General features: G+C 40.4%; 1 protein-coding gene across 1 annotated transcript in view; it reads right to left on the bottom strand.

Moving 5' to 3' along the window:
- The window catches only part of jmjd1cb (jumonji domain containing 1Cb), a 118441-nt gene that overhangs the window by 59937 nt on the left and 36723 nt on the right, over positions 1 to 21781 (bottom strand). Inside the window, exon 2 of the mRNA XM_061028479.1 lies at positions 11820 to 12014. Coding sequence (XP_060884462.1) covers positions 11820 to 12014 — 195 coding nt within the window. The remainder of the gene's footprint in view (positions 1 to 11819; positions 12015 to 21781) is intronic.

The following is a 21781-nucleotide window of genomic DNA, read 5'->3' as shown; positions in this document are numbered from 1 at the left end:
TGGTTATTTCAAACATTGGTATCAATATCGGTCCGGATTTTAACAATGCTGTGCATCTTTCACAAACTCCAATACAGTTGTCAGCTTTTCACCTTTACACTTATTGGTAGTTGAAGTAGTTTTGTTATTTTCACAGTTAATTGGAACCTTTTCAAAACATCATCATTCCTGCATTTGTCCTTAGAGATCCCGATAACAGAAGGCATAATGACATTTTAAATCCACTGCATGTGAGATTTTTATTTCTCTACAATTAGGAGAACATTTTTGGTTTTTCAGAATGGAAAAGATGTAAAAAAGCATGGAAGGACCAAGGCTGATATAAAATGTTAACTGATTGGTCAAGATAAAAAAAAGGTGCAGCCCTAAACACGGTTTACTGTCTTCTCGTTTGATATTTGAATTTCTTTTGACTGGAAATGGTACAGATCGATATCAGAACTAGTGTAACTTCTTACCGTAAGCGTATTATCATATCCTGTATTAAAGCCGCAGCTGTGTGTAACAGTGCGTGTGTGTGTGTGTGTGTGTGTGTGTGTGTGTGTGTGTGTGAGTAGAGAGAAAGATGTGTCATCACAAGCCACACGTTACACACAGACTTAGTAATTTTTCAGTATGTGCATGTTATATATATATAATTAAGAGCACCTGAGCAGGGGCTGATTGAACACACAGGTGAGAAAGTTGGGGCATAATCAGCAAATGATTTCCCAACACATCCAACAAAAGGGAAAAAGGGAACTTAATAGGTAGACAATGTACACATAAAGATAATACATTAAACATATGTTACGGAAGTAACAAGTAAATGCGAAAGAACAGATAAACATAACATTCAAATTCACAATTATTAAAGCACCAAACTTCATACACTGGAACAACTACAGAAAAGAACTGAAGTTGACTTTTCAGGATATAAGAACCAAACATAAAAATTTGAACCAAACAGATCAAAAGAAAATGACAGGTGGGGGGTAGTTTATTAAATGAACGCATTGACTCTAAGATGTGATGCATCCAGTATGTGTTACAGCCCGGCCTTGTTCTTATTCTGTGACATTACAACATTACAATTCCAAGAGTGAGCTGAGGGACTTTAATGCCTGCCTAGTCCAAGCTAAAAATTATTCAAAATAATGTCACTTCACAGCCTACTTAAAGCCCGAACTACGTACAAAACCTAGTCCGGACCAAGCTGAGTTAAGAGTAAGTTCTAACCCGTTTAAAAGAGAGCATGCTTTGTGACACAGAAAACTCTTCAGGTACAACAGACCCACTTTACCCTCTAATACCACTTTGTGCTACACCTACCTGAACACCTGTTATAATAAGCACTCATTCATCAGAGATTGTATTAAAACAAACCCTTATGTATACTCTCTGATGTACATCAGTTTGGATAAAAGCGTCTGCTAAGTGAATTGTCTTTCTGTTTTTAACGTAAATTAGTAATGCACCAAGTTTCTATATCAGCAAAGTAAGTCTCGCATTTTACGTACATGAGACGTATGCATCAGCCTTTTGCAAAATCAGACCAGCGATAAGAGGTACTGTATACGTCTCAGGGGTTACCAAAATCACCACACAAAAAAGTTCCTCACAGGAGCTTTAAGGAGTCTTTTATGCAAAGAAGAAAACGTGATACATTTCAACACAGTCGTAGCATTTACACCACTGAAAGAGGAAGACAGTAAAAAAACAGGCAACAGCAAATCCAGCCTCACTAAACACCTTATCAGTCCCCGGGCAGACAGGAAGCACATACAGAGGACTAATTTCCTCTAAACAGATACACACACATACACACACACACACACACACAGACACAGACACAGACACAGACACAGACACACACAGTGAGTGAGCTGATTTTGGAGGAGTAAAGGCTTTTTTGTTTATCGACTAAAACAATATGAGAGGAAAGCAAAGTAAGGACAGCCTGAATAATTTGTTAAAGTGTGTGAATGTGTGTGTGTGTGTGTGTGTGTGTGTGTGTGTAAAGAAAAAGGTGTGTCATCACAAGCCATATAATAATTATATGTATTATACATTATATGTATAATATATATAATTAAGAGCACCTGAGCAGGGGGGATTGAGGTGAGAAAGTCGGCGCATAGTCACCAAATGATTTTTCCAACTTAATAGGTACATACATTACACTACAACATATGACAAGGAAACAAATCCTTATCTATCAGTCTAGCCTGTGACTTGTTTAATACTATCTCTACTGTAATCATCAACTCAGCTTGACTTTCTACATTATTGTCATAATTCTGTCAATCTATTTTTGAACATTATCGCAGAGCACTTTGAGCTTCATTTAAAAAAAAAAAAAGATGTTATTGTTATAATTCTTATTTAAATATAATTATTATCTGTGTGTTGAATGTGAGTGGGTGTAATATCATGTGATGTGTACTCCTTGTAAACATATGACCAAAAGCATGACTTGACATGCTTCTGTCAACACACAAGCACACACAAATGTCAGTTAAAGGTCAGTTTTCTCTGTGCTCAGCAGAAAGCAGGGAGACAAAACACACACACACTCCAGTGCGCACACACAAACAGTCAAATTCTATTTGTTAACCTAGTTTGATCCCTGTCACTAACAGAAAGAAGATGTGTGTGTTTAATCTGTGACAGAGATTTAACTTCTTTTATCTGTGTCTATGTTAACGTTCAAGGGCTGCTTTTACATCATTTAAGGGTGCCTTTTAGGACACTCAAGGTCACCTCACATACAACAATTAAAACTGCTCAATATCAGGGCCTAAAAGGCAGAAATGATACACAGTTAAAAGCAGATAAGGGTGTGGTTAAAATGAATAAGTGAGGATTTAAAAGTAGAGAGAGAGTACCAGAGACGGGGGGCTGCACGGCTGAAAGCTTGAGACGCCGTAGAGACAGGAGAAACAGAGAGGAGCTTGGAAGAGGAATACGGGTAGGTGTGTAGGTATAAAGGAGATCAGAGAGGTACGGAGGTGATAGGCTGAAGTTGTTGGAGGACAGGGGTAAAGTGGTCTACAGAAGGGGTTCTAGTGATGAGCTCCGACCAGTTCAAGTTTATGGAGATGCTTGTTAGGAAGACCAGAGAGGAGAGAGTTACTGTAATCAATATGGGAGGTAACCCTGCATTGGCAATGAAGATGGTGGTGTTTTGTGTAAGAGACGGGCAAAGACAAGTGGAAAAATGCAGATGACGGCCAGACTCCTGACTTCGGGGGAGAGATGAACTAGCATTGTGTTAGCTCATCATGTTGGATTTTAGAGTTATCATGACACCATTGATGTTCCTGGAGACAATTAGCCTTTAAGCTATTTTCTGCTTGGACAAGCACGTCTCACAGTGCTTTGAAGGGACAATATAGCAGTTTTGAACACAACTTAAATTACAGCCAGCAGCTAAAAAAGCCATTACCTATAATGCCCTTTATATTACTGTAGATTGAAGTGATTAGAAAAGTCCAAAGACAAACTTCTAGCAGCCTGCCCTTACTTTCATGAGATGCATGTTGCAGCACACGTGTCATGAAGACACAGAAAAACCAAATAAAACAACTTCTCAGGAATGTTCGGCCAACCAGGTTTTAACTGTTTTTCAATTATCATTTTGACATATTTGATCTATATATGCTCCTCAAAGTGGCCAAACCTTATTGGTTACTCTTATAATTAAATCAGAGAAATTTAGCAAACATTCTCAATCAAGCAGCTTCTGTCCTTGGGCCAAATGAAGTATAAGATTCATGATTAGTTGATGGACCTTATCCCGATGAGGTTGTACTTACAGAACAAATGTACTTGCAGGTAGATAACTACAGGGATTATCTTGGAGATAACAAAGGATCATATCACAGAAAACATTCTCAACCCAGGAGCTACTGTAAACAATCACTGTGTTTCCTTCTAAAGGCAGCATGCTTCCACATAGCTCACACAATATTACTCTAGGTCTGTCATGATACTAGAATTTCAAACTTTGACATGATACTAGAAAAATTACAACAATATAGATGCCCGTCTCAATACAACCTCCAAATCCTGAACACTGTAGCAAAACGTTGTCAATGTGAAAATTAGACAGTGTCACGTCCTCTGCCCTCTGTCTGTAAGAGAAAACTCGGTACACAATTTTAACACCAAACAGACTTAAAAGCCAGCATTCACCAAACTGTGACTTTGAAAGGAGCACAGCTGCTCTCTCTCGTTCTTGGCAGCTTTAGGCTAAAATGTGACTGAAGATCTGTAGATTTAATTAGAGCTTCTTTAATTTCAGATTCTAACAATCATTTAAATAACAGAGATTATTCCAATCACACGGTATAGTAAATGTTGACAACCTGGAAATACATCACTGCTTCTTTGGAATGTGTTGCACCAACCACACAATCTTTTGAAAAAGCCAAGACAGGGAAACACCGGAGAGATCAATTAAGATCAAATGTGAGTGTGTGTGTGTGTGTGTGTGTTTGCTGGGGAGGATGGGGGCAACAACTCTCTGGCTGTCTTGGTGAGTTATGAGCCTCTTGTCAGCGGGGAGGGGTCACTGGGAACTTTACAACACAACAGATCAAACCCCGCCCGAGGCAGGTCCTGTCTCTAGTGACTGCTGCTGTAAAAGCAACAGCTCCGTTCACAACAAGGATCATCTGTCTCTCACAACCACACAATACACACACACACACACACACACGCACGCACGCACGCACGCACGCACGCACGCACGCACGCACGCACGCACGCACGCACGCACGCACGCACGCACGCACGCACGCACGCACGCACACACACACACACACACACACACACGCAAACATGCAAACATACCACAGACTCTAATTTATACAACCCCTCTCATTGAGTGCCTGTCATCCCGCTTTCTATTAAAAGACACCTGCATCAGCACACACAGGACAGCTGTGCACATAAACACACACACGTGCACACACACACACACACACACACACACTCAGCTGCTCTTGCATACTCTAATGGATTAGTGTTGACTAAAAGCTAAAGGTCAAAAACATCTATGTGCATGTGTGTGTGCTTTTGCTTGTTTATGTGCATGTGTGTCAGTGTGTGTGTCGGTGTGGGAGTTGTGTGATCAAATGGACAGTTTCATTAGTAAACAGAGCTAGCTATGGTTATCCTCAGGAGAGGATGAAATGACACTGCAGCCTAACATCACCTCACACTACCTTTCATTTCACAAACACAGGAGCATAGGGGCGGATGTGGCTTAGTGGGAGAGTTGTTGCTCTCAACCAGCAGGTCGGGGGTTTTGATCCCCAGCTCCTGCAGCAATATGTCCCATGTCTCCTTGAGGAAGACACTTAAGCCCAAATTGCTCCTGCTGCTTCGGCGGCAGCATATGAACGGATTAGTTTATACTGATGGACACTTTACATGGCAGCCTTTATCATTAATGTGTGAATGGGTCATTGTCTAGGTATTAATTATCACCACAAGCAGTAAAAGTTAGCTTGACCGTAGTTAATCAAATCACATTTATCTATCAACAGCACATGAAAGCAACTAGGTGGAGAACATAATCTAGGAATGAGCCTATACATGGTTACCAATAGGCTCTTGGTTAGCTCACAGCTTTCATACTTGACGAGTTGGGAGTGACAACAGGCTGCCATCAGTTTATACAAGACTAAAACAAAATCCATTCTCTTCGGTATCAAAAAACACTGGTGTCTTTTGCTTTGGATTCTGCTGCACTGTTTTCTCTTGCAACTGTATATTTAATGACATTAAATATGCCGGACTTCTTTCTGCAGACACAAACGCTGGGATGTAGTCCTCCAGAACTAGTCATTAGAAATTAATCTGTAGCAATAGTTTGTTATTAACAGCAGTGGCCGGCTATGCAGATAAAACATTGACCAATCAGAAGGGAGAATTCAACACACCTTTATGATACATTCTTGACATAGCAGCTGATGCTTCACTTGGAACTCTTCCTGTTTTAATACTGATTATCGAGTTACTGCATCCTCCTGCAGCTGTCAGTACTACCCGTGGCACATGTTCTATTAATGTTCTTACTACTGCTCCCACAACTACTGCTGTAATTAGCACCACTGAAGCACCGATCAATCCTACCATAGTGGACCAGAGGCCAGCAGAGAAAGCCCCTCACTTCCCTCAGTCCCTTCTCTGTGTGTTTCCATTCTGCTGTGATCAGGCTGCTTAGCTGGGTCTTTGTTCTTCACAGCTAATGTGCTATTAAAGGAGGAGAGCTGACATAACGACACACGCCTCGGTGTGGAATCCCTGCACTCACTGCAGTGACTGATTACAAACCTGGCTCAGGGGAAGCACCACAGCATGGTTCAAAAATCTAAATCAGCTTTACACAAGGACTCACTGACCTTTTAATCTGCTTGTGAAGCTGAAATGATTTATTGATTAGTAAATAACGAAAAGAAAAAATCAAAAAGCATCTTGTTATTATGAAACATTATGAAATGAAATTAATTTTATTTTTTGATAACAGTAAATATATACTGGAAGTTTCTTTCATTCAAATGTTTTTCAGGTTTTCCAAAAGAACTCTGTAACCAGCAGTATACAGGATCCCACACGGTCCCACACTTGGTGGAGAGTAAACAACCATAAATTCAAACACATAACCATTGTGCAATAATCTAGAGTCTAGGAGTCGACAGGTCGGTGTGGATAAAAAAGAAACAATACAGAGGAGAAATGAAAAAAGAATAAAAGAATGAGAATGAAATAATAAAATGAAAAGAGACACACTGCATGTGTGTGCTAAATTGTGGTGCTAATAGAGGTTTAGTTAGGTAATAAGCAGTCTGCTGGCTCTGCCTGTTAAAGGGCTAATCAGGGTTTCTGTTTCTAGGTGAAGGTTGAAACAGAGAAACTTAACAGTCCACATTTTAGAGAACAATACAGAGATATAAAACAGTAGAAAGACATATTGAGTTAACAATCTTGATGACCCGACTCCAGATTCAGCCTCTTTCTGACTGATAATGAATGTAGCAATTGCTGATTTGTTTACTTCTACAGCACAGAGAGGGGCTCTATTTGTAATAAAGTTAAAGGTTGGGAGTGTTTTTAATCCAGTAAACTTCTTACAAATTCTGAGTGAGCTAGCAAGTGTTGTGTTTGTAAATGTGACATCGCCAAACCAGCTTGGAGTGAGCAACACAATCCAGCCAACATACAGCGCGTGAATTGATGCACTGCAGTCTAATCTCTGACAGCCCCTCTCCCTTTTCCACGTCTTAGGCCGGAGATATTCTATACTGTGCACAGCCTTTAAAAATGAACGCTGTCAAAAGATGCAGTATACATAAGAGTGGAAGGAGCATTGTAAATGTGACCAGCTCAACGCAGCAGCAGTGACAACAATGGAAAAACGTTTTGAATAGTAAGCCGATATGTCCCCAATTATCCACAGCTGCTCCATGTGTCATTGCCACTGCATAGAAGTGAATAACCCAGAACTTCCACCAGATACCTGTGCATTGCATGTCTGCTCCGGTCCGTTACGGCACCGTGCTCACTCGTCCGTCGACACCCACAGGCTGCGTTCCCAGTGCGCAGCACGGTGAGCAAAACCGGACAGCTGGAGTGCCGAGACAAAGGTATTCCTGCGGTAATTTTACTGATTCACTCAAGACAACGCGAGATTATAGGCCTACAACGTATGTGGCGTAAAACCGTATAAAACCTTTTAAAACACAAAAACAAACACACATACGGTCATTCTCTGAACTGCCCAAACGGAGTGTTTTATTCAGAAAATACACCGGATGCTTTAAAGTTGTTTCGGGGGCTGACTCCCCGTCCCGCTCGATCTGTTCTGTGCTAAATTGATGCGCTGTGCTCCGGCAACCGGCAAAAACAATGTCTGCTACGGAGAGCGGAGACAGAACGAACACGCATCTGGTGTCAAAATAGCTGGTGACATACTTTGGAAGTTCATAGTGGATTTGGAAACCTGAAAAACTGAATGGAAACCAGTGGAACCAGTTTTTCAGTTCCACGAGTGACCTGTTGAACTGGTAACTTCTTGGCCAATTGCGTCTGTCACTTCATTTATATTTGTTAAGTTTTTGATGATTAAATTGCTCCTTTAATTAACTGACAAACTTCTCTAAAAAAAAAAGCATGAAGCTGCAGTAGCCTAATTCACACACTAGTTTTTTCTTTGAGAGAACTTCTGATTAAAGGGATACTTCACCCGTTGAAACATGAATCTGTATTGACACTGGGTCATATATGTAGTAGAATTGTGAAATACATTTTGAAGTTGGTGCCTTCTTGGCTGTGAAAAGGCAGAAAGTGTCTTTGTGGCTCATGTTGATGAAAGACACCAATCCCAGAATGCACAGCACCGCAGGCCACTCCCACTAAGGTCCTCTAGTTCAGAATCAGAAATACTTTATTAATCCCAGAGGGAAATTCGATCGATACAGTTTATCCAAAATATACAGTATAGCAGTAGAAATATAGTAATAAAAACATTTACAGACATATTTACAGATGAGGCCATTTCCTCAACTGATTCAGAGACTTCTTCCAGAATTGATCTTTGAAATTCCTGGCAGAAAACAGACTCTATGTCTGTGTCCATAGGCAAACAGTGAGAACACCGACACTACCGTCCGTCCGACACTACGGTCCGTCCCCGGCTTCTCGTCCTCACCGCCGCCGACAGGCAGGCATCATGTCTCTGCTGCTGAGCTGGCAGCGGCGGCAATATAGCAATATATCCGCGAGATGCTGCAGACAGGCCGGTCTTGTGTCGCCGGGCTTGCGGCGGCCGAGCTCCCGGGGGCCGGGCTTGTGGCCGGGCTCCCGTCGAGCAGCCGTCTCGCCGCTATATTTATATTTTTTCGCCATTATCAGCTTTCTCCATAGAGCCTGTTAGCATAGCTTCCAAGCAATATGGCGGACGTTAAGTTTCGATTCTGGGAGTGAGTTCCCACCCACTGATCTGTGATTGGTCTGTAGCTTCAGTGGTCGAAAATATGAGGAACTAGCGTTGTAGTTTCACCCTGCTAACCGCAACAGCTTCCAGTGACGCAAAAATCGTCATTTTGCATCACTGGAAGCTCCTTTTCAGACTTAGAAATACAAAGATTTCCCATCTCAGGGGAAAATGAGGACGGGACGCACAACCATTCAAAATTACTACCAGGTTTCTAATGATAAAAAAGCTTAATGCAAATGGGTGAAGTATCCCTTTAAATAGACTGCTTTCAATGAAAAATACATGCAAACAACAATGGAAAAATAAATCTAGAATTCTGCTGAATGTCAAACTTGAGCTCTATCCATGTGATCATTTTGTTTTTATTCATTACCACCGGACACATATTTTAATGTTTCATTATTTATTAGTGATTCACTCTTCTTGAGGCTTACAGCTCCATGTACCAGCTGCATGTGTGTCTGTACTAGAGTCTGACGCTGTTGCCATGACAATAGCAGCAGAAGGGCAGTGTAATGACGAATGAGTGAAAGCAAAAAACAGGAGGAGTCAGACAGAGAGAAAAACAAGCAGGAAAAACTGTGTGTGTGTGTGTGTGTGTGTGTGTGTGTGTGTGTGTGTGTGTGTGTGTGTGTGTGTGAGAAAGTCTTTGAACTCTTATCTCCGAAACATGTGCCAGATGGCGCTGTGCACTCTGCTGTTACATAATCAAAACAGTGCATCGCATTTCCATGCACACACTCGCAGACAAGCATGCACAAAGTCTGAAAACCAAATGCAGTCAATGTCAAACAAATCCAATCCTTCCAGTCAGCGACAGATAAAGAAACAATCGGCGCCGACAGACTAAATATATGAGAAACACACATCCACACTGTCCCAGCACCAGCATGCCAGCACACAAACCCTGTCGTCTCACATGTGCGTCATGCAGACAACAACAAAAACACCACAGCAACCGCACTTCCTCCACACCAAAGCATGCGAGTATGTATGTGTGACAATAGAGGCACAGAGGAAAATCAGCATCAGAATTCACTGATAACAGACGATTGACACACAAAAACACAAAAGCGTGACAAAACTATTTTTAGATATGTTGACTGCTTTACTCTAACTGTCACTTCACAATATTCAGGCCCTACACTAGTTTTCAGATTAGCCCTTTTTAACATTAACCTAAAATCATATACGTTTCTTTTTGAAAACTCAGAAACAAGGACATTTTATTCTTGTTCATTACTGATCACATGTATTAATTTATGGGACATTTCAAGGACATCAAATTAGGAAGGCTGCTTAAAGGAAATGTCCCATAAATTAATACATTTGAAGCAACACCAGTTACCAATTGTTACCACCACAAGTTTGACAATGTGGAGCTTCTTCCATAACATTATCTGTAGTAAGGTTGTGACAATACCAGAATTTTAACCTTTGATGCGATAGCAGAAAAAATGATAGGATATCATCCATACCTGTTTTGGTACTACGACAACAAAAATACACGTCCTATAGGCATCCAATATCGAGGAATGTCTTGTGTTCAGAACACGCAACAACCTCAGGTGTTTAAAGTTAAGCCAATACAGAAGTACAAAACCTGCAGTTCCTTGAGTCCTTATCTGCATACACTGCATGGAGGGGGAATTTTTATACAACTCATCCGTTTTGATTTTAAGGATAACTTCCGTGAGGCTATAGAGACTGGCCTCAGCTCTTCATCTTGGCCTGTTACTAGGTGAAAGGTTATGTTGAAAAAGCATCATCAATGTGGCAATCACAATCATTGGGCTTTAAACCTCCCCTTCAGTAACCAATGGGTGACGTCACTGAGACGACTTCCATGTTGTATACAGTCTTTGGTGTTATGACCGAAATTTGCAGTTAAAGTCCTGCACACTGCCTGAATTACACAAATACATTGTCAATGTTTTGGTACCAAAAAATTGACAATGATTATGAATTTATTTGTTCAATTTAGATTGTCACCTCCTCTGTCAACTCCACTGTTTATACAATTCGCCAACCTACAAATTTGAATGGCCACCGCAGCACTGTCCCTCACTCACTAAATATTTGACTGATGATTTGTAGTTTTAACTAGTTAACTTTCTTTTTTTACATAAGATCATTTTCTCTGTACTAGTAGTGAACTAACAGCCAGTCTGCACAATCCTGGCTTCACTTTCATCAAACAACAGAAAAGTTAAAGGAGATGTTCAACTGTAATCAATATGTAAATTCTCCTTGCAACCACTGCTTCTCTACGCTGCAAATGAGACTGTACACAGACTGTAGCAGCACTGTGAGGTTCGTGATTAACAAAGAAACAACACCATGTGCAAGGACTTGTGTTACAGCAGGATCTTATTTGTGGCAAGTAACCACAGCTGAGCTGCTAAAGAACTTTACGGTTACGCCAGGTAAAGATCTGAATCTTAACTGAAGAAAAACTAATCACAATACAACAACATTTACTGATGTGATGTGAAGGAGAAGATTTGATAAATTGTGACAAAGTAGAGAAGAAACTTTCCCACAACTTAAAAAAGATGCTCAGCAAATACAGCAAAGGAGTCCAAAATCTCTGTCCAACAGACTCAACAAAGCTGAGCTGATGGAGACCATGACAGAGATGTGACGCAACGCAGGGTGATCACTCACAAAGAGAAATACATGTTACAACACAGCAGGAATGAAGAGGGATCCTGAGGTTTTGGACAGAGATGAAGAGAACTCAGTGCTGTGGTCAGTGTGTAGGCAGTGTGATCACATGGCTGACTCGTTCTATTACTGTGTCTGGCCTATAAATAGAAAACAAAGATCCTACCAGTGCAGGCCACTGTATGTGTTTGGCCTTGGGTCCCTGCGACAAGCCTCCTGCTCCTCCTCCCGCCCCTCCTCCTCCTCCCTCCTTCCTCTTGGCCCAGACCAGCTGGTGCTCCAGTAGAAACAGCTGGAAATCCTCATAGACCTTCACCCACTCTCTCTTCTCCCACTCCTGGTCGTCAAACTCCACATAAACCTGCAGAGTAAACAGAGAGACATGTTTAATAACAACATCACAAACCAAAGCAACAGGCGAAGCAGTCTGGTTTTTGGGTTTCAGATGAGGGTGAAGGAATGCAACATTTCTACATCTACATTTAACGCAGCGCAGGTAGCTGCACCCTTTAACACCGGGACCCACATTACACACCCTCTTTTAAAAACAATATAGGAAGAATGACTGTGTTAATCTATATGCACGTGTGTCCTTTATCTATGTCAACTCCCTTCAATCAAGGTTAACAAAAACTAGATCAATTTGTGAGTTATGATGGTTTTTATCATTATGAGATTAATAACAACATATTTACAGCACGATAAGTTGGTACATTCACAACCTTACTTTGCTTATTATATGTTTTACTGTCTGGGTTTTTCAGTGAGAGGTTGCAGGTTTGTTTAAGTATGCAAGTACATGTTTCAGGGTGTATTAATAAAGGTACTTCAGTCAGCCATTAGGTGTCTTGATAAAAGGGATAGAGAACAATGATTCACTTAAGTATCAGGATTTTTTTTCCTGGTGTCGGTAATCGTGACGTCATATCCGTTTACAGCATTGCAATACTTCAGAGTAACAATACAAATCAAATCAGCACCCAAGAATCATGATAAAATCGAATCAGGACAAAAGCATATCCTCCCAGTCCTACTATGAAGATACTTCACTTCCACTGCACATATAACAGACACGCTTTACATAAAAGCCTACAGTTTCAGAGTCAAACTTAGGACTCACGGTTTCATGTGATGTATAATTCTGAATGCATATGAGCTCATGAACAGCAGCTGTTTGAAGTTGATAATCAATTCAGTTGGATCAGTGTTAACCTCAAAGTATTGGAACATTTAAAGGTGAGACTCAGAGCCTTTCTATTTGCCCCATAAATATGAAATGACTGATGTGCATGTCTCTCTTTGAGTGCATGAATGTATGCGTGCGTGTGTGAATTCATCATCCTCTCTTTCCTCATCTCATTTCATCATGTTCCCTCAGTCGTCCTTCCATACCACTCACCCCTCCCCCACTCTTGCCTCCATAGGCGAAGAGGAAGTGGGATCAACGAGTGCATCTCTCCTCATACAGCCTCCCACCCTCCCCCTCTGTCTCCCATAATGCACTGCTGCAGTCGACTGAGTGATCAGTCCCAACAGCCAGCACATACTGAGGGCAGCTACCTCCGCCTGTCCTCCTTTGTTTACTATAACTGCAGTCAGTTTATTACTACCTTCATCTATATTTTATGGTTCACCACCATTCCCCAACATTATTGTCAAGGGTTTAAGGTTTTTCCAAAATAAGGGATTTCTTTACAGATTTTCATGACCCCTTGAATATATTCCACCTTCATTATGATGCGTGCATAAAATCAGTGCCCCTTTGATTCTCAAATGATGTGATAAAAGTTAAAAATAAGGCTGCTACTGTTATTTTATTTTCATTTTATAACATAAAAACAGATATGCATTCATCACATGATGGCCAGTCTGTCTGTCAGCCCAGGCCAAATAAAACTCTATCAAATGACAACTGTTGCCCAAAGGCCCTTGGGCCAACAAAAGACCGGTTATGGATAGGAAATTATAGAGCTGTGCTGAGTGGGCCAGTGCAGAAAAATAACAACAGACAACAAACACAGAAGTGGTCATTATCACTGCTTCGAACCAGCCCCTGACAGCCTACTGTGGAGCAACATACACTGTCCAACAATCAACTTTTAATTGAGCGTGCCACACTCTGTCCACCTAATCAAAACACAAAGGTGTGAATTGTTAGAAAGTTTTATCAATGAGCACCTTCATTTGCTGCACAGAAGACAATAGTTAAAACATTATCTGATCTATTATAATTTATTATGAAGAATTAAATGTTTCTCATTCTTTTTCAATAATAACTTCAGCTGTCTCATGTCACTCCACTCCTTTAGCCCCATTCACCTATGAAAAAAAACTTTCACCTTAACATTATCTTGAAGTTTTCATGCCAGCCCCAAGTTAAAAATTCTCCAAGAAATCGGGGTGAGCCAATGTGTGAGCACATTTTTTTATACGAGTCAATAAGGTATATCCAATTCTATGTAGCATTGATATAAAGGCAAAAAAAAAAAAAAAAGAAACCTGTCATCAAAGTGTCAGACTCCGTTGGCTCGTCCTTTTTACATCATACCCCTCTCCCTGTCCTACAAACAACTATGAAGATTTCAGGGGCAGGCTGTCTAAAACTGTCTAGGTTTTTCTTTCTGTGCATGTGTCTTTTGTATGGCACACAACGAGGCGTGACAACAGAGAGAGTAAGAGAGATATTTCTGGTAAACCTGTTGTGTCAGTCACTCACTTTGTGTCTATGAGGACATGTGTATGTGTTTGTTTGTAAAGGAGTAGTAGCAAGTTTGGATCTTCAAAAGCTCTAATGTACAAACCCAGGCCTGAGTTATGAGTCATCGCTCTGTGATAAGCAAAAATAACAGCTTCACACACACACAGTCAGTGTTTTAAACACACTATGCATGTGTACCTTTGTTTGTGCTGACTGTTCTTATAGATGTTATGATTCTCGTTACCAGTATTTTAATGTTCAATAGCTTTGAAAAATAATGAAGCTTTAAAAAGAAAACATTTATTTAGTGATATTTTTTTAATTAAAAGCTGACGTTAGCGAAACAGAGAGCACTCTAATCGGCTACTTTCGCTATAGAAACGTTGCCAACATATTTGTGCAATTAAGATTTTTTGCATTTGAAGCCAAATGTAAACAATACAAATACCTAATATTGGCTGTATAAGACTTCTATTTTGGTGGCCATGCTATGTTAACAGGTATCAATGTCATTTGATTTATACCATAATCGTAAAGAAGTCTGGTAAACTTGACACCCGAGGTTTTATGTAGTTCCCACACAGGATTGAAAAGTCCACCAAACAGTTTCCCCCTTATGAATGTTAGTACGATTTGATCCAGTAAAAAGACATCAATTGAAGCAGTTTCATTCAAATTATCTTATCTTATCAAAGTATCTCCAAAACATACACAGAGGGGCTGGTACTGAAACAGCAACAGGTGACATTAGCTCAGTTTGGTTAGGATTCATTCCCTGTTCATTGCTTGCAGAGTTTTTACTGGTGCCAAATGATCTGCATAGGTCTCCTGCTCTCCAAAACAAACAGACACATTGATTAAAACCACTTGGACTCTGAAAAAAGCAGTTTATATTCAAAGAGAGAGTTTCTCCTACATTCTGTGGCCGTACTTTTAGCCATTTGTTCGTGTCATTTTTTCCAAATGTTTTCTGACTAAATCCTTCATCAGGTTAAAAAGTATTGTGAAAAGCTCCAGGGTTTAAAAAGTGATTGGGATGTGACTAGAATCAGTAGAGCAGTGGTTCCTATGAAATGTTTTATGTCCACTGTGACCTAAAACTGCACACTAACCAACACATTTTTTAAGCCTGTGAGTTAATCGGCTTTTAGATTCAATGATTCAATCATTAAGTGTCTGAAGTTTATCATCAATATCAACAAAGTTAGTCACAATCCCGTATCCAGATTGTTTTATTGCCCAACACTACACTGAGGACACTTAATACACTGAGTACAGAGCAAGCAGTAAAGAGAAAACATACACAGAGAAGGAATGGAAAAACTCAGTGTCTGATGAGTCTGTTGCTATAGTAACAGGAGGCAGTAGTGAGCATTACACACACAGCTCTGATTCAGTGGGCTTCTATCTGAAAAAGAGCTTGAGAGAACAAAGGAGAGCAGATGTTGTACTTGCAGCCGTGTACAGCAGCCGATAGCATTAGTATAACCCTCTCTGACTGTCACTGGAGGCTGTGCATCACTGTTCTTATAGCTGCTCAGCATTAATTAAAGACACTGACCCACACACGAGAATGGAGCTGACCTCACACTCCAGCCATTCAATATAACAGTGCTCAGCATTGTGCACATGATGCTCGTGCGCATGTGTGTGTGGCTACATGATTTAAAGCCCACAGCTGATTAGGGCCCCCAAAAGGACCCATTTAAAGGGGTCCCAGAATCTGCAGCAACAGCACTAACATGCTACCTGGATTTATCACATCTCACTGGAACAATTAACGAATTCCTCAGCAGTTTGAGAAGCATATTCAAGTACTATCTTCTGTAGCATCATGACTCTTTGGGCACGCTCTAATCCATAATGCCATAATTATCAGCATGATAATCATTAGTTTATATTCTCTTGCAGATTTACTGTTTGCACCGGGGGGGGGGGGGGGGGGGGGGGGGGGGGGGGTACTGTGAGGCCTTGTGTTCCTCGCTATGACAGGTTGAAATTTTGATTGGAAACAAATAGTCAGTGCTTGTCATGTTGGAAGCAGCTGTCTACCACTTCTAGGTTTGAACATTTTAGAGGCCTGGGTGTGCAGCAGAGAACAACAGCTGATATGCAGCCAGCAGAGACGCAGAGGAACAAGTGTTTGTAATTGTCAGGGTGTCAAAGCACATTAAAATTCCACAACATGTGCATGTTAAAGGTTCCTGAAAGTTCATGTACCCTATATGACTGTACATATATATGAGGAAATGTGTATATGTGTATATAGTGGCGCAGCGCTGTATAATCTGCCTATCACTAATGTCTACAGAGCCGCTTTCTGGCTGGCTGCACCGGAGGCCGCTGGCAGCCAATGAGCACAAGGCATGAAAGCAAAAGACTAATGCAGAGAGAGGAGTAAAATCTGCCTTTTAAACAGAGCGCCAGAAAAAACCCACATAGCCATACAGACGAGAACAGAGGCTGCACTGTGACTATATATATACAGTACATGGCCAGGACAAAGTTGATGTTATTAAGACATTATATGAGCTACTAATGTGTGTGTGTGTGTGTGTGTGTGTGTGTGTGTGTGTGTGTAAAACTCACGACTGTGTGCTTTTTGAAGATTGTGATTCCATGCATTGATAAAACTCTTGAGTAAAGATTGTGCTTACTATTAGTTTGTTTTTTGTTTGTTTTAATTTATTGAGGGTTACCTAGACATGTAACTTTTACTCTGCAGCAAAGAAGACCAAAACTATTCTTTGAGAGTTCATAATAATTGTGTAAGGTTTACGAGCAGCTACATGAGCCTCCTGGTTCGTCGTATGTCCAACCTTTCCCAGCTCTAAGTCGTGTCCCCACACGAACACACTAAACACACTAAACACTATCCTTCACAAACTCTAATCTGATTTATTGAGCTTGACTGCACAGAAAACATGCAGACTAGCCAGGATAAAAAGACTCCTTTATCCCCTTTACCCCCCCACCACATAACCCCCTTCCCCTACTGCCACACTCACACACACACACACTGGAGACACACAAGCTCAATCAGAATTACAACTAGTGGGATTTTTATTTTAAGAAACATGGCTGGTCCTGCTGGAGGAAAAGTTATGTCAGACCGAACGTCAACACTAACAATCTTTGAGTGAACTGCTTGTGCATGTGTCATCAGAGGGATAATTGAAAATATGCAATCCTTTATTAGCTATAATGGCCAAGATGCCGCTGATGAGTGTTTCCAATGCATTCATCTTGAAGGCTATTGTGAAGCAGGATATTTATGAACATCCGAACATTAAGTTCTGCTTAAAAGAAGCAGCTTTAACTGCAGCCTCTGCTGGATGAAAACACCTGAGAAGAAGTTCAAATCCAAATATGGCTGTTCATCCACATTTACAATATTGGTAAAGATGGTCACTGAAGATTTATTTTGGCAATCAATTTGTAAAGATAACAGTCTGCTGTGCTGTTGCTTCTTCTATAATAAATACTTTATTAACTTCATATTTGAGTGATCATCATCTTTAAAGGGAGCAGCCCTAAAAAAACAGGACTTAATGTAAGAGATGTGATTTAGCCTTGTTCAAAACTAGTCACTATTTTCCTCTTGTAAATTCAAAATATTATCAAATAAAGGGCTCAAACTAACTACCGATTATTTTTGTGTTTGATTAATTCACACATTACTTGTACAAGTAACCCATGAAAATGTCAGAAAACTTCAGAAAATTCTCATGACGAACCTCTACAGTATGTTTAAAATAATTACTGCTTATTATGATGTTTTGTTCATTACTTCTTTGCAATTCTTTGTGTCCTGTTTTTTTTTTTTCAAATGAACTATGTGGCACGATGTGTCTTAATACTCGTTACTAGTCGGTCCTCTTGAAATGTCACTGGAACACAGCTTGAAGAATTGCATGTTGCTGATCTTTGTCAGAGATGTTTTAATTCTCCCACACTGCCAACATTTCTCTCATGTTTGACCAAGGCACAAATTAGTCTAACAGTTGACTCCTTCTGCCCAATAAAAAGCCTCTCCTCTGAATCAGCAGTTAGGTATACCAGCTGGACAACATTACATTTGGCTACTGACATCGATGCAAGCCACATTATTTACCAATGGGCCAATGCTCGTCAACAGGATGAAAAAAACCTAAAATGATTGTTTAATATTAAGCAATGCAGTTTCTCCCAATCAATTACCCAATTAGTTATTGCATCTTTTATTAATTAGTTTAAAAGTAGTGGGGATAATTATTGCCTCAGGACATTTGCTACAGTTTTAGAAGAATTTAACAGAGTGCTGACTTGTGTCATAGATGAACACATAATGAGACACAGAGAAGGATGTACTCCAGGATTGTTGTGGTTAAATGATATGCATCTTGGTCCCCCAGGAGATAGCACTGTGTAACAAACAGAAGAGTGGAGCTTGAAAGACATGGATGTTTAGCAGTCAGGGGACGATTCTTGTGGATGCATTATGCGTAAGCAGCAAACATGGAACTATATTTCTCCAGCTTTAAAAAAAGACAGACTGGGATATGAGGCAAGAAACAAATAACCGAACGGTTGAACTCATTTCAGCTAACAGTATGTAAGAGTGAGGAAAGGGCACAGAAGAGGAGGAGGATGAGGATGAGAAGGAGGAGGATGACGACAACGACGACGACTACAAACTAGCAGAAATAATGCAAAAAAGATTGAAAGGATGAGAGAAGAATGAAATGCAACACTGAGTAAGGCTGAAAAGTATAAAATTATATAATCAGTAAAAACCAAGGACAGTCGTGAACAGACAAGAAAGGAAAAGAGGACAAAGGAGAAAGAGGTTCAGTCAGCTGGAAAAAAAATTGGACATTTTGATAATTAGAATAACATCATTTGATCATTAGAAAAAAGAGGAAAAGAAGAAATGACAAAGCTCATCCCTGTGCCATAAATCAAAGACCAAAAAAAAAAAGCAATGGGATGATTAAAGACATTGACACAGTGACATGTGGGAGGATACAGACAAAGAAAAGCAAGGAACAGAGGAGATGAAGAAGACAGTGATGAAGAGAAGAGCATGTGCATGAGCAGATAGGAGAAAATGAAGGACCGAGAACGTGAAATGGTCAGAAAGGACAAAAGGAACGAAGGGAGGGAGGGAATGTGAAGTGAAGAACAAAGAGGAGATGAAGATCAGAGCACAGTGAAGAAGAAGATGTCAAATACAACTTCAGAAAAAAAAGGATTTGGGAAGAAAATTGAGGATGATTGGGATAAACATAAAGAGGGGTGTCAAGCTGCCTGGAAAGTGAGTGAATAACCTACAACAACAGCAACCTGGTTGACAACGCTGTAACCAAGGCGCCCCTTCCCTGACAACGGACCAAATGATGCTGCTGCTGCTGCTTTCTACTGCTACAGAATATCAATCAGCGGGGGAGAGAGGGAGAGAGACACACACGATGATGGAGAGATGGTCCCCCAGAGGTACATGAATATATAAGGCAGCTTCTGAGTCGCTGGGCGGCTGGCATGCTTCCCCCTTGCAATTACCAACAAGCAAGACAGACAGAGTCCGATAGTCAGGCAGACATGAGAGAGAGAGAGAGAGAGGGAGAGAGTAGGACAGTAATGTCACGGTGCAGGAAAAGAGTGAGCAGAGAAGAAGGAATCTCATCATGCAAAACAGAAATTCAAGTACTGCTGCTTTGGGCAAAGACATATGATGTTCCCTCCTCATACAAAACACACACTCGCTGAGTGTTCACAGGCAAGGTTTCTTCACTTCTTTGACCTGGCAGGACAATTTTTCATGTAGGGTCGTTCCATTACACCATTCAAGAATTTAGTGTTATTTAAGGCAATATTGGAATCACATTATTACCCTGTAATCTTTGCAGGATTAAACCTGCAGAGGGACAGCAGGAGAAAAACACTGCAATCATATGGATTCAGGTAGAGGGTCAACAGAGAACCAGCCTATTATTAAAGTGGGTGCAGGCAGGACGGGAAGATTAAATGAGGCAGCTGGAGAGTAATCGCAACATTAACAATAGGCATTGGCCTACAAAGTTAAAGATTTTAAAATCTGCTGTTTTCTTTGAGAGAATTTACTGTTGTATGTTGTGTAGCTTCGTAATACTGAACAACCAGAGGATAGTACAGAAATTGTTCTGTATGCATGTGAATGAAAAATTGCACTGTTGTTAATCTAAGTCGCTTTCTTGTTTTATAACGCAAGACAAGAGTATCACTGCCAAACATGACAATGACAATTAAACGTAGTTCATCGTTTTTCAAGAATCTTTAGTAGTGGTAAATGAAAATAAAATTTGATCAAGTGCCCATCTCTGGCTCAGTGCGGAGACATGTAGTGGATGGTAGTTGGTGTAGCAGAGAAGACAAAGGATGATGAAGGGATGGAGGAAGACATAACATCATTCTGTTTTTTAATTGAAGATCTGCCCTGCTGTTGTTGCAGTGCGATTGCCTCTACATTCAGGCCACGATAACAGCCACCACGTGCATTTTTATTTTTACCAAACACATACACACACTTCATTCAGTGCTACCTGGTTTTAAAACATTAACCCATCTTGCAGTTCAGCTGTTTTCAATAATTTATGCTCCTGCTAGCTTTCCAACTATCAACACTCAATACGAAACACACACTTGTGGTGTTTAAGATATATATAAACATTGTCACCATTGCTCGTAAGCACCAAAATTACAAAGTCAGTTGAAGGAATTATTATTTATTGTAAATTCTGGCCCTCAATGCCAGTCAAATGTCTTGTCCAAGCTATTCACCTTCTGCTATTCTGGGATGTAGCAATAAACTGGCTCTCCTCGCTCTCCTTGATGTTAACCAGCAATGGGAAAGGTGGCATCTCATAGGAGCAGTGCAGTTTGGTTTCATTTATTTTGATCTAGAAAATGAAGATAGAGTTGTAGCCTGTCAGGTTCAACTAGCAAATCGATCAAAGCAATTGTAGAGAACCAAAGGATGGTGGTGCTAGCACTGCCAATGTTAGCCACACTTGACAAATTTGCAGACATTGTGATCTTGCACGGTCTGAAACATGACACAGCTCATCATCACTACAATCACTGCCTAAGATATGCTTCCCCTTAATGTCAAGAAATTGTGCAAAATGTTGACCTTTTTCTAATTGTTTTGTTACCTTCAGAATAGTCTATAGCTAATTGGTCCAGGAAATTGGTTGCTAGGAACATCCCTATTCAGCACAAACATCAACAGTTCCACTGCTGCCAGGACAGAAACAGCAACTGCTTACATGCAAACACACCTTAAGTATTTTAAACGTTAATTTAAACATCTTTCATCTTACGTGATAACATAAATCTGACAATTCAATCATATATTATCAACTTGTTAATTATTACAGTTAGGGTAAAACTCTCAGTTCTTTTAAACTTCC

Source organism: Labrus mixtus, chromosome 21 (assembly GCF_963584025.1).
Source record: "Labrus mixtus chromosome 21, fLabMix1.1, whole genome shotgun sequence".
Classification (NCBI taxonomy): Eukaryota; Metazoa; Chordata; class Actinopteri; order Labriformes; family Labridae; genus Labrus; species Labrus mixtus.
This window is presented reverse-complemented; position numbering and strand designations above follow the sequence as displayed.